Source organism: Bos grunniens, chromosome 25 (genome assembly GCF_055505025.1).
Source record: "Bos grunniens cultivar Pamir isolate PY7600 chromosome 25, Bosgru_T2T1.0, whole genome shotgun sequence".
NCBI lineage: Eukaryota > Metazoa > Chordata > Mammalia > Artiodactyla > Bovidae > Bos > Bos grunniens.
Window position 1 is genome coordinate 7,969,745 of NC_141189.1, and position 13,307 is coordinate 7,983,051.

At 47.4% G+C, this 13,307-nt stretch overlaps 1 protein-coding gene across 19 annotated transcripts in view; it reads left to right on the forward strand.

Annotated features, from left to right (window-relative positions):
• Positions 1 to 13,307, forward strand: part of CUX1 (cut like homeobox 1) — a 349,136-nt gene that overhangs the window by 208,211 nt on the left and 127,618 nt on the right. For all 19 annotated transcript variants that reach the window (XM_086374363.1, XM_086374364.1, XM_086374351.1 and 16 more), the window contains exons 6-8: positions 3,561 to 3,684; positions 7,348 to 7,424; positions 9,118 to 9,184. In XM_086374363.1, the coding sequence (XP_086230489.1) occupies positions 3,561 to 3,684; positions 7,348 to 7,424; positions 9,118 to 9,184 (268 nt within the window). The remainder of the gene's footprint in view (positions 1 to 3,560; positions 3,685 to 7,347; positions 7,425 to 9,117; positions 9,185 to 13,307) is intronic.

Genomic DNA, 13,307 nt, shown 5'->3' on the forward strand with positions numbered 1-13,307 from the left:
AACTTTTCCTCCACACTATGTCCACATATGATTTTATTGCCTCCCTGATGGGACTGATCAGGAGTCTTTAAAAATTCTTCCTGAATCATCGTGTGATAGGGTCTGCCTTTAAAAGACGGATGTGTTGCCTGCGGGTGGCACCTGTCAGACAGCCAGCTTATGATCAAAGGGCCACATCCAGTAAGTGGTTTAATAATTGCTGCCGATACATTAAGGCTTTAGACGAAGGCTCCACGTCCCCACACTTAAGAACCCCTGTGTCCTCGTCAGGGTCACCTGTTCATGGCGAATCTAAAGGAGGAAAACAAAACTTAGCCTCTTGGTGTGGTTGTCCAGCTGTCAACAAGGAGAGAGGGCAAAGGTTGCCCGGCTTTTCCTGCCAAGGAAGACCGGAGAACTCTCTCCTACACCTAAGATGCAGATGTGTCCCAGTTCAGGCTTCCTTGTCTCAGAGAAAAACCGCCGCCCCATCTGACAGCTGCAGCAGGTCTCAGCCAAGTCCAAGTGGAAATGGGCCTCTTTGGTTTTGTCTGGGGTATGGGTGAGGAAGGTGACAGAAAAGAGAGCAACCTGCTTGAGGGACTTCCCCTGAGGGCTGCAGAAGGAATTACGTGATGACAATTTTTAAAAGCATCCTTGGAGGACTTCCCTTGGCAGTCCCAGTGGTTGAGACTTCGCCTCCCAATGCAAAAGATGTGGATTCACTCCCTGGTAGGAGAGCTAAGATCTCACCTGCCTCACGGCCAAAACATAAAACAGAAATGATACTGTAACAAATTCAATAAAGACTTTAAAAATGGTCCACATCAAGAGAAATCTTTTTTAAAAAAGAAAGAAAGGCTTTTTTAAGAAAAATTTAAAAATTAAAAGCATCCTTGGGTTCTGAGACCTTTGGACCCAGACTGACGAGGAGGGACTGTCCACGGAAAGGACCCAGGAAGAGTCAGGAAGGTCCAGGCCTGGACAGTGAGGCAACAAGCCTGAAGGCCCCTTCCTGGGGGACGCCCCCTCGTTCTGGCCCCACAGGGAGCGGAGAGGCTGTGGACTGGAGGGACAGCTCGGTCCTGCTGGGGAGCGAGGTGTAGACTTAGGAGGTGGGCGGGGGGGGTCCAGTGAGAGAAGTACTCCCTCCCGGCTCTGGTCAGAATCACCCACGCTCAGGGGAAAGAGAACCCGGAAATTCTGGTTCTGATGTTTCTGCAGCACCAACCCAAAGCAGGGGGGCACTTGTTGTTTCCTTCCAGCGACCCCTGCCATCTTATTTGGACAGATCCACCACCTGGGTTTCCTTCAGTATGATTTGGTTCTGGTGAAAGGCGTGTGCCCCCTCCCCACCTGCCTCATCACCCACCCCACCCCAGGGGCCAGTTGCCCAGTGTGAGGCCATCACCTCCCCCAAAAGTCTCACCTGATGGGCATTTTCAAATGAAACGCAGAGCCCAAGGGTCTTCCCTGGCAGTCCAGTGGTTAGGACTCCACGCTTCCATTGCAGGGGGCACGGGTTCAATCCCTGGTCGGGGAACTAAGATCCCACAAGCCCTGAGGCACAGCCAAAAAAATAGAAACACAGAGCCCATGCCTTAAGAACAAAGGCTCTGAGGCTGGCAGACCAGGCCGGGGGTTCCCTTGGTTGCCACCACTTCGCAATGGGAACAGAGCTCTTGAGTGTCCTCTGCTCCTCCACACTGCTCGCCCTGCCCTCCGCCTAACCTAACCGCACCCCCACCCCAACCCCGCTCCACTCACACAGAGGGGCACAGCTGGAACACACCCAGGGCAGTGTCCTGGCCCCGGGCCCAGGTGGCAGAGGAGGGACAGAGGCTCCAGCACAAGTCACCCTGGCTTACCAAGCAATCCCCCCGGGGTGGGGTGGTGAAGAGACCCTGTCAGACAGAGTGGAGCTCCCAGCTAGTGCCCCAAACTCCCCTGGAAGGAGCATAGATGGGTCAGGGGCTTCCCAGATGTCTCCAACCCGTTGTTCAAAGCAGAGATGCCGCCTGTTTACAGCCTGTAGACTGTCGACTAAAGAGAATATGCAGGTGTTTCCAGAGGTGATCTGTCACGTGTCTGTTTTGGATGCGTTCCACTCCCACCCAGCCTGCGCCCCTTTGCTTGTGTATCACTAACCATTGTGATACATTTTTTCCCAGCCTCAAACACCAGCCCAAGGGGCAGGAAGCCCCCTGTTCGTCTCTCAGATGCCTTGCCAGGGTCATTGGTCTTAATTCCCTCTCTCCTCCTCTGAGGAGATTCCCCCTAGTTCCATTTAAAGAAAAGCACCAGTTTCTTATTTTAACAAAAGAGCTTCTAGCTTTTCTCCATAAGTCACGTGGGCATAAACGCCCGGCTGTCAAGCTCCTGCCTGGGCCAGTGTGTCCGTGCAGCTCAGGGAGTGGAAGCCAACGTGAGTTACAGCCCAGAGGGACCAAGGCCACCGGTCCAAGCACTTACGTGAGCAGAGACCTGGCAGGCGACCTTGTCACGTGAGCCTGGGGCCCTGTTGTCGCAGCCCCTTCATGGCCTCACCCTACTCAGTCTGCTGAGCGCCCACCGTGTCGGGTACTGGGACTGTTAAGGCACTCAGTCCTGCCTCCTGTGTGATGGATCCTCATCTGAGCAAGTGTAGTCCCTCAAGGGCTTTGCTCACCTTGGAGATGGGGCTGCAGTACTTGGCTGGGGGCCGGCCAGCGCCCCCAGCGAGGTGGAGGTGTCCATGTCAAGGCAGGTAGAGCGATGCTGCCCTAGCCACCAACAGGTCTGGGTTAGGACCCTGCCCTGTTCGTTGCATCTACTCTTGTGTTCCCGTTTTGGGCCCATAAACACACACTTGGTGGACAGCAGAGCCCGGGCCTTCCGGGGGGCCCTGCCACCAGATACCACGGGGCTTCATCTCACAGCACCGCCACCTGGCACATGCCCTCCCCCCAACGTGGCTCCCTTGGGCCCTAAGTCATCCACGCTGCACACGCAGCCCAGGTCTGCCAGACTCTGGCCAGGGAGGAGGGTGCTGTCAGCACCCAGGCTCCGGAACTGGTCCCTTCCAGCCGGGGAGACGTGCCCCAGACCCACAGTGCACCATGTGTCTCATGACTCGTGAAACAGCGGGGCTGCAGCCCACAGCCAGGGAGGGAGGTCTGTAGGCTTCTTCCAAAATGTGCACACAATTATGAACTGTTTTCTTTGTAAGAAAGTACTTAAACCTACACTAAAACGTTGTTAATCTTCCCTCAGTAGAAGGCTAATTTCAGATTCATCAATACGATGATATTATATTTTAGCATTGATTTCCCCCCCTTCTTTTTCTTAAGTTGTATTAGAGAGACATAGTTCTTCTTCCCAGCAAAATCCATTGATCCTCCTCAACCTAAATGTTTAAAGTCAATTTAACATTTAGGGAGTAAAAGGTCTCTGAAGAGACTCGTAACCATTGATTTTGTGTCAGGGTTGAAGAGCTAAAGTTTAAAACACACCGATCCTCCTAGGTTACGAAAGCCTAGTATATATAGCTGTGTGGAACCATGCTTCTCTTACTGGAGTTTTTTTTTCCCCTCCTTCTGCAGAGGTTACGATAAAAGCACTTAAAGAGAAAATCCGAGAATATGAACAGACTCTGAAGAACCAGGCTGAGACCATAGCTCTCGAAAAGGAACAAAAGTTACAAAATGATTTTGCAGAAAAGGAGAGGTGAGCACGTTTTGGGGTCTGCAGGCACCCATGTGCCGATGTAAGGTTTTACTTGTTTATATCACAAGTTTTGTTTTTGTTGTTGTTGTTAAAGCAATCCTGTGAAATAAGCCCAAGTTGGAAACCAGAATCCTAGGGGCTCTAAGGCAGTAGCCTCCAAACTTTTTGGCACCAGAGACTGGTTTCGTGGAAGATTGGTTTTCCACAGAATTAGGGAGGTGGGGATCGGATGGTTTCAAGATGATTCAAGCACATTCCACTTCCTGTGTGCACTTTATTTCTCTTATTATTAAACCGGCTCTACCTCAGATCATCAGGCATTAAATCTGGAGCTTGGGGATCCCTGCTCTAAGGCACAATTTTGTTTGAAAACTATAGGTGTCCCTTGTTCTGTAATTTGTAAAATGGGCTTGAGTGAAGTGTACCAGTCTCTCCCCATTGGGGAATGGTGTCTGGTGGTCCAAGGGTGTGTCTGTTGGGGCTGCGTGAGGCGGAGCTTGAGCACAAAGCTTGTGTGGTTGACACATGGGGGTTGTACCCGAGTGAGATGAGAGGGGCAGGACTGTCTCCTGCTGCCTGTCCTCTCTAGGAAGCCCTGGGCGACCCCAGGCTCCTGCTACCTTCGTCAGTGGAATATTAGTATTTAACATCTCCCTCTGTCTCTGTCTCTCTCTCTCACACACACACAATATCTTGGTTTGTTGGCACTGGTATCAGTAAAATATGTTCATGCACCATCTAGGGGTTGTGAGTGTTAGGTTTCCACTGGCTTGCTTCACCCAGAACTTTGCCACAAATAATGAATTGGATTTTCAGCTAGTGTGACGACTTAATGAAAGTTAGATTTCCTGTGAAAACCATAAGGACTGTTGAAGTCACCAATTCAAATTGCACAAGTCAGGCTCTCAGAACTCTGGTGAAGCCAAAGTGTAAAAATTTCAGCCTGCCGTGGAGAATCATGAGACCATTAATGAGAGGCACTACATGTCTGGTTACAAGTGAGAGGCAGGCCCATGATGGCGTCCTGTGGCTGTTTCCCGTGGACTGGGAAGCAGCTGCTTAGACTTCCATGAGGCGGGCCAGTGGAGCTCTCAGGCATCACCAAGCCCTCTCTGGGGTACCATGAAGCTGGCTTCATTTAGAAAAGAGGAAGAATGCCTGCTGCACTCACTGCCAGGTCCTCTCGGGGCATCGTCTCACCTAGTATCCAGCACAGAGCTGCAAAGCCGACAGTCTCATTTTTCAGGTGGAGAGACCAGGCCTCAGGTTAGGGACCTGCCCCCACTCTCCCACCCAGGCACCCAGAGGTGGGGCCGGAGCCCAAACCACCGCTGCACCCTGGCCTCCTAAGGTCCTTGCTGAAGCACCAAAGCCAATCATTCAGGTCAAGCCCAGCTCTGCAAGGAACGCTGCACCCATACCGCTGGGAGAGCCCCACAAAGTCAGGGCTCAGAAGGACGAGTCGGCTTTTGACCCAGCAGAAGTGGAACTGCTGCTAAATATGTCTCCTTGGAAAGTACTTTATGCCCAAAGAGATTTCTCACCCTGTTACTGAAAACTGGCGGACAGGGGACGTGTAAGTCATTGAAATGCCCTGCCAATAAGAAATGGATACATAAGAGAGAGTTTTGTTGAATTTGCAGTAACCCCAGAAATGTACCCAGCATAATATGAAGTGAAAAACGCATAGTACAGAATTATAGACAATGTGGTTACATCTGCACAGAGCAAAGTCATGCTTTATAGAAGTGTTACAATAAATTCCTATAGAAATTTAATATTATTAAGTTGATTTTTCAAATTAGGTTAAAAGATTGATTATATTGAAAGATACAAATAGTTGACCACTGGAGGTGGACGATAAAGCTAGATCTTTATCTCATTCTTTACCAAAAAATTGAAATGGATTAGGGTTTAAATGTCAGTAATTAAATCATATCTATATGGGAAGAAAACATGGGCATTTACTTTGTTTTGAATGATTTTGGAATGGAGAAATCTTTCTAAGCATAAAAGAAAATTTATATAAATATGACTGCCTAAAATTTCATACAAACTTTTAAAAACAAATAAAGATGAATAACATTTTTATACCATCAAAAAACTGGGAAGAAATATTTGCACCACATAAAAGAAAGGGCTAATTTTCCTTACATACAAAGAGCTCTTACAAGTTAATAAGAAAAAGTCAGCACTACAAAAAATGGGCAGAGGAGAGGAACAGACAGTTCATACGAAGAGAAATTTTCAGCTGTATTCCACAATAAAACTAAGTTTAATTTTATCCAGTGTTGGCACAGCAGAACACTCGAATGCTGTTGGCAAGAGTTTAAATTGGTGAGGTTCTTTTTGTTGGAAAGTTTCTGAATATCTATCAAAACAACAAAAACAATTGCATATACCCTTTATTAGTTCCTCTGTTTGAATTTTATTCAACAAATTCACTGTCAGAATTATGCAACAATACCTATGATGATCACTGTAGAATTGTTTAGTAGAAAGAAATTTGATAAGTCATCTAAATGCCCAGAGAAGCTGAGTGGAGTCAGTTATTTAATAAGAATGGGAAAGAGCTATGTATGCTAGGGTAGACTATTTCTACAGTACTGAGATAAGTGAAAAAGCTAGCTACAGAGGAACACGTGTGCCCTGACCCCTTTTGTGTGAAAAGAAAGGGTTTTCTGTTTATATACATTGTAATATATCACATCTGAGTTTATATTATGCTACAGTACATTACATATTACATTGTATTTCTATAAATAAAGAAAAATTCTAAAGAGCTACAAAAGAACTCTATCTGAGGAGTGCAAATAGAGCCAAGATAGAGAAAGGACAGTTTACCTTCCATCTCTTATAATATTTGTGGGGTTTTTTTCCCCAACACAGAGCATTTATTAGTTTTATAATTGAAATAGGTGCAAATGCAAGCTGTGCTTTTCCACAGATGATGGAAATTTGGGTGTCTTTTTTTAACTGTGCCATTTCTACTTTTCCGTATTCCCAGGTTTCTTCTTCATGAGAGCATGTGTTACATTCAAACGATGTAAAAATAATAGACTTATTTTTAGAGGTTTTTCTGCCGATGAGGAGGAAGGAATGCTATGTATTGACCAGGGAATTCATCTGGAGACCCTGGGAAATATAAATACATGGAATGTGGCTGCAGACATTCAGAATGTCCCCATTAGGTATTAGCGCTGCATTCGCATTCCATTCTAACAGAAACGGAGCAGCTGTCACATCTCTTCAGTACATCCTTTATTCCAGCAAATTCCTTCCTTGTGTCAGCAAAATGTAAATGCATCATTCTTGTCGGGCTAACTTCAGGAAACAATGAGTGCGTGATGATGATTTTTCTTTTATTTCTTTTTTAAAAATAACTGGCATTTCAAGAATAAGCTGCATTTAGGATAACCTTCTACATCAATTGCCTTGCATCAGGTCCTACAGGAAGTACACTTCCCCTGGGGGGTGACGTGCGGGTAAGAGTCAGGGGGTTAAAAGTCAGGGCATCAGGGCTCGTGGCGTTACTAGTGGTACCCAGCCGCACGCCTGCCGCCAGCCGTTTAAATGCAGCTCATGGCCGTAGTTCCAGAACCCACAAGACATTTGAGCAGCTCAACAAGATGACCAATCTGGCTTCCTCCTCTTCCTTTTCAGAAAGCTGCAGGAGACCCAGATGTCCACCACCTCAAAGCTAGAAGAAGCCGAACATAAAGTCCAGACTCTGCAAACAGGTGTGCTATTCTGCCTGCCCATCAGGCCACTGCCGGCCAGACTGACCCAGGACAGGTTTACTCCACATCCCAGTCCCTGCAAGTCCCCCTGACACCTGTCGCCTGCCACTGTGGTGAGCCTAGAGGAGGGAGGGAGCCAGCCCACACCCCAGTGTGCCTCAGACACCACTCGCCTCCCTCCCCCACACCACCCCCTTCCCACCTCGACTTCGTGAGTCACCCACTCTGAGTCCTGCGAGGCAAGGTGGGAGGCTGCAAACTCCATGTACATCACTGCCAGGAACCATCCTTTCTTCTTGCTCTTTTTCCAACAAACACGTCTAAATCACCAAACTGTCGAGGGCTGACTTGTCGTTTGGAACAATAATGGAGGAAAAAAACCATTATTTCTACCCTGTGAAGTTAAGGAGAACAGTAACAGCAGACCTTTAAAACTGCAGAAGTACCCAAAAATCTATGCTCAGGTTTTTCTTTAAACTTCTTTTTGCCTTTTTTTCTTTTTGTTCCGAAAGAGAAACAGGACTATATATTTAATTTAAATGTGGAAAAATAACAGAAGACATCATAATCCAGGTTTAAAAAAAAATGACAAGAGTGGGAGAAAATAATCACAACAAATTCCGATATGTAAGATCCCCAAAATATAAAGATCACCCGAAAATCAATAATAATAGATGAACAGTCCAGGAGAACAAGGAGCTAAGGATGGAAACAAGCAGTTTACAGAAGAAACACACAGCTAATACATATATGAAAAAAATGTTAATTTTGAATAGGCAGGGAAATGCTAATTAAATCAGTGAGAGATTGTTTTGCCTGTCAGATTGTCAAAAAAAAATGTTTTTAATTGATAATATCCAGTGTTGGTGAGAGTATAAGAAAAGAATCACACTCAGTATTGATGGGAATGTAATTGCCTCTTGGGAGGCCAGCTGGGTGGTATTTATCTGAAGTTGGAACGTCCCAGCTACTCACCCAGCACCTTCCCTTCAAGGTATCCTGTTGCCCCGGGCATGTGGCAAGCCCTGTGCAGGAGCTAAATTGTTACTGTCATTGTCATGCCCCAGCATAGAGAGATTTCTATGCTTCTGCTCAGGGCAAAGTGTAAATCTCAGAAGATGTTTGTATCATCCTATTTATGGGTGCGTGTGTGTTATTCACTCAGTCATGTCCTACTCTTTGCAACCCCATGGACTGTTTCCCACCAGGCTCCTCTGTCCATGAAATTCTCTAGGAAAGAATACTGGAGTGAATTGCCATTCCCTTCTCCAGGGGATCTTCCTGACCCAGGGATCAAACTCTGGTCTCCTGCATTGCAGGCAGATTCTTTACTGTCGGTATTTGGGGTCGGGGGGGGAAAGGGGGAGGGTAAAAATATACATATGTGTATATATTTTTAATTTATGGGAGTGGGTAAAAATAAAATATATATGTATATACACTTAAACATATATGCAATTATATATGGAAATATTTTTTAAATAGTGAAATTCATTTAAAAGCAGGAAATTTACCTAATTAGAGGCTCATGGGATGAGGTGAAGCAGCAGTGGAAGGGGATTTTTCTTTTCCATTCTGTGATACTTTTGTAATCTTTGCCTCCTTTGAAATGAGAATATGATTTTTTTTTCTTTCTGATTTAATAGGAATAATTAGTATCTTATATCATGATTTTATGTCCTCTGCCTTTCAGCCCTGGAAAAAACTCGAACAGAATTATTTGACCTGAAAACCAAATATGATGAAGAAATTACTGCCAAGTAAGTCTTTGCCCATCCCCCTCTGTCCGCATGCATTTGGTCGGGTAGCTCCCAGTACTGCTAATCCAGGAAAGGTCTCCCTGCTTCACCCTCCTGTTGATTGACTTTGCAAAGTGGTACAGGGTTTAGAAGATACTTGGCGTCTGAGCTGCTGTAAAGAACAGAGTGTCATTCCCATGATTCTTTGCATAAGTTTAAAACCTAAGATGTGACAATAAGCTGTGTCTGGTGCTCTCAGAACAGCCCTTCCAACTGACACTTTTTTTCTTAATTATTGTGAAGCCCGGTCACCACTGTGCCTTTTTCTAAGAAATTTTGGGAAAGCATCAGCACAGAGAAGGTGTGATACTTGGGACGTTTTGTGGAGCTTGGTGTGTGGCAGTAGCATCACCTTCTACCCGTGCCCAAAGCCTCCACTCCCACACTGATCTGTCTGTTCAAACCCCACCTTATGGTGCTAGGCGTCCGTGTGCAGACACTTACACAAAGTAGGGGTGTGTGCATCTTTGGGCAGGTATATCAGATAAAGGTCTTGTCGGGAGGGAATCAGTGATCCACCGCAGGTGCCCTGTTGCCAGCCAGCAAGCAAGAAATAACACTGACATAAATCAAGAAAGAAAAAGAACAGATTGTTCCCTGAAAACGCCAGGCTAGTGTCTAAACTACTTTTTCCTGTCCCGGGAGGCTCCTCCCATCTCCCCCAGACACCCATCCACCACTCCCTACCCCACCCCACTCCATCCCCAACAGCTGTGTCTCCAGTAAGACTCAGCTCCTGCTGTGCTCACACCAGGCCTCAGTGGGCACTGGTGGGTTTTGGGGGGGTGGCTCTGAATAGCGCCACCCTCCTCCCCTGCTCCAGCTCCAGGTGGGGCTCTGGTACTCAGCACCCTCAGTCCCACCTCAGAGGTTGCTGCTGGGCCAACTGCTCTCAGGGCACATGGGCGGGGGGTGGGGATTGACCTTTGCCCTGGATTGTTCAGCAGCTGGGCCAGGTGGTCAGAACCAATTTCGATCATGAGCAGAGAACTTCCTCACAGAGACTAAAATGTCCCAGTCAGTCTTGGTGGTTCTGGCCAACGTGTTGGCACGTCTAAATCCTGGTGGAACCCTCCAGATCACTGTCCCCTCTTCTCCTAGTGTGCTGAAATGTGACTTCAGATGTTACAGAAAGGACTGGTTCTAAGGTCCCGTGACCCTTAAAATTACACTTTGAAAACTGGCAGTTCTGGTATTAACCCTTCTGATCCCGGGCATCACTGTCAATGAGCCACAGGCATGCCCTCCCCACTGAGCCCACAGCCTGAGAGCTCCTCACCCCTGCAAACATATCCTCCGAGGCACCACACCAACTGCTGTCCCCTTGGCTGTCCTAGGTGTTTGTGTCTGGGTTTCCTTTTCTACCAGCCATCTTTGTTTTTCTACTATTTCTGCTTAGACTTTATTCTACTACACAGGTTGTTTTTCACAGTAAATTTGTTTTTTTTAAATTATAATACTTTAACCTGATACATAGTTCTAACCTTAGTTTATAGCATTTCTTTTCTAAAGGTTTAATCTGAAGATGCTATGCTTATTCCTTGATTCATTCACTCTTATCCACATCATCTCGCTGACAAAATTCATAGGGACTTTGGGGGCTGATATGTTGGGTTGTTTCCTTAGCTTTTTAATTTATGTTTGTTAAACCACACCTCTTTCTAAAAGGCACAGATACATCTTGTGTATCTACAGTCATCAAAGTTTGGTTTATTATGCACTTAAAAAGCTTTTTTGTCTCCAGCCATACCACGCTGAATGCACCCTATCTTGTCTAATCTCAGAAACTAAGCAGGGTCTGGGCCTGGTTAGTACTTGGATGGGAGGCCTCCTGAGAATACTGGGTACTGTAGGCTTTAAAAAAAAAAAAGCAGCAGCAGCTGTTGTACAGCCAACCAGTAAGCCCATCTAAGCCCATGGTTTCCAAACTGTGAGTCGTGATTGTGAAATCTGTTTAGCTAGTGGCAACCGGCTAGTTGGGTCATAAGTAGAATATAAGGAAGGTGGTGACCGGGATGGCCTGGGGACAGGAGGAGGGAGGAAGGGGCATCTTCTCCCCATCCCTAGCCTTTCCTTGCTGTGCTTGGAGCCAGGGTGCGATGCTCAAGGATGATTCCAGTCTCCCAGGTGGTCTGCTCTCTGGGAAGGGTCAGAGGTGCCTCCTGAGATGACAGGATGATTTTCAGCCCACAGTGTTGCCTTAAGTTACTGTTCATTGATGCAGGAAACCCAGCCTGAGTCCATTCCTTAGTAGCCAGCTGCATCATTTGACGGTAAGATTGTTAAATCTCAGGTCACCTGAATCAGCAAGGCCACCCAGGAGAGCACCAGAGGCTGGTCCTCCTGACCCCAGACCTCTCCCTTGAACTTATCAGAGCCCGCTGACCTCTGATAAATGGCAGTAGTTGATGGAGGCTCAGGGAGAATCATCTCTAGACTACGTCCCACCATATCAGTGTATCTTAAGGCCAGAAAGCTTTTTTTTCCCCCCCAAAAAAATACACATAAGTGAAAATCCACACATTACTTCCGCTTTTTCATTGAACTAGAGTAAATGGAGGATAGAATCAAAAAACATGGAGTCTGTTATTCTGTCATGTAAAATGCTTTGCCTCCAAACTGCAGCTGTAGTTACCACCTGCTGACGGGGCCATAGGTGCCCTTGGGGTGCGTCCTCACCTGTGATTGTAGCAGGAAACCCTCATCTCCTCGGATGAGTGGGGAGGCAAGAGGTGCGACATGTACCTGGGCACAGAGAGAGTAAGCCAGATGGGCACAACCCAGATCCACCGTCAGCTCCACTGACATTCATGGAGACCTTCAGAGAGGCTCAGGGAGAACAGCCATTGCGATCCAGCACAATCCCTGCTGTCGGGGGGACATTAGCATACTATCTGCAGCATCGGGGTGTCGACAGAAGACAGACAGCCCCCTCCAGCTAGGACAGTCAGGAGGGAGTTTAACATGGCACCACAGGGACAGGGAGGACCAGCTGGATGCCGGTATCCTGAGCAAGCACTGGCCGGGCCTCACTCTGCCTGTATTGGGAGGGGACAGGGCTCCAGGGCAGTACCAGCAACCCCTGACCTTACCCTCCTCTGGGCCCTGGCCAGGACTCCCCACTGCCAGGGGAGGACCAGCAGGAGAGGGAGCTGGTGAGGAGGATAGTGGGTCTCTAGCACAGGCCCCACCCAGCTGGAGCCAAAGGAGAGGCTGTCAAGGAGGCCTTCCTGCAGGTGGTGACCTGTGATTTGAGGCACAAAGATGCGCTGGAGTCAGGGGTTGCTGGAGGCAAAGGAGCTCCATCTGTGAAAACACAAGGCATCAAGGCCAGTCACCTGGGGGACAAGCCTGGAGCTCTGACAGGCTGATCTGCCAGGCAGGTGGGCATGGTGGACGCCAGGGCTGGACAGAGACTCAGAAGGGATCAGCCCTGTGCAACTTTTTGTGACCCCATGGACTGTAGCCTCTGTCCATGGAATTCTCCAGGGAAGAACACTAGAGTGGGTAGCCATTCCCTTCTCCACGGGAATCAAACCCAAGTCTCCCACGTTGCAGGCAGGTTCTTTACCGGTTAACCAACAGGGAAGCCCCAGATGGGGGTCAGCAATTCTAAATATTAATAGAAGCAAACGTCTAACACAGGGCAGCTGAGGGCCCAACCCTTACTGTAGATGATTCCCAGAGGAAGTAATCCATAAAAAATGTAGAGAATGGCCTGAGATAATAATTGCTACTTTCTTTTAACTTCAGAAACAATCGCTTCAGTCTTAAAGCTCCCACACGGAGCCGCCCCCCGCCGCGCTCCACCTCTCAGTTCCCTCCCTTTTCATTTTCTGGGAAAGGTCTGTCATTCTACCGTCTGCTTCCAGCCTGACTTACTTGTCCTGTGTTCGACTAGACAACTTTCCATCTAGTCTAACACTTACCAGTAGAAGCCCACCAGGGCCCAAGCTTCTCACAAGTGGTCTTAAAACATTTTAAAACAATGTATTTTTCTCCCTTCTCAAAGGAGAGATTCTTAAAAGGGTTTCTTAAAAAACTTCCCTGGCAGTCCAGTGATTAAGACTCCACCCTTCCACTT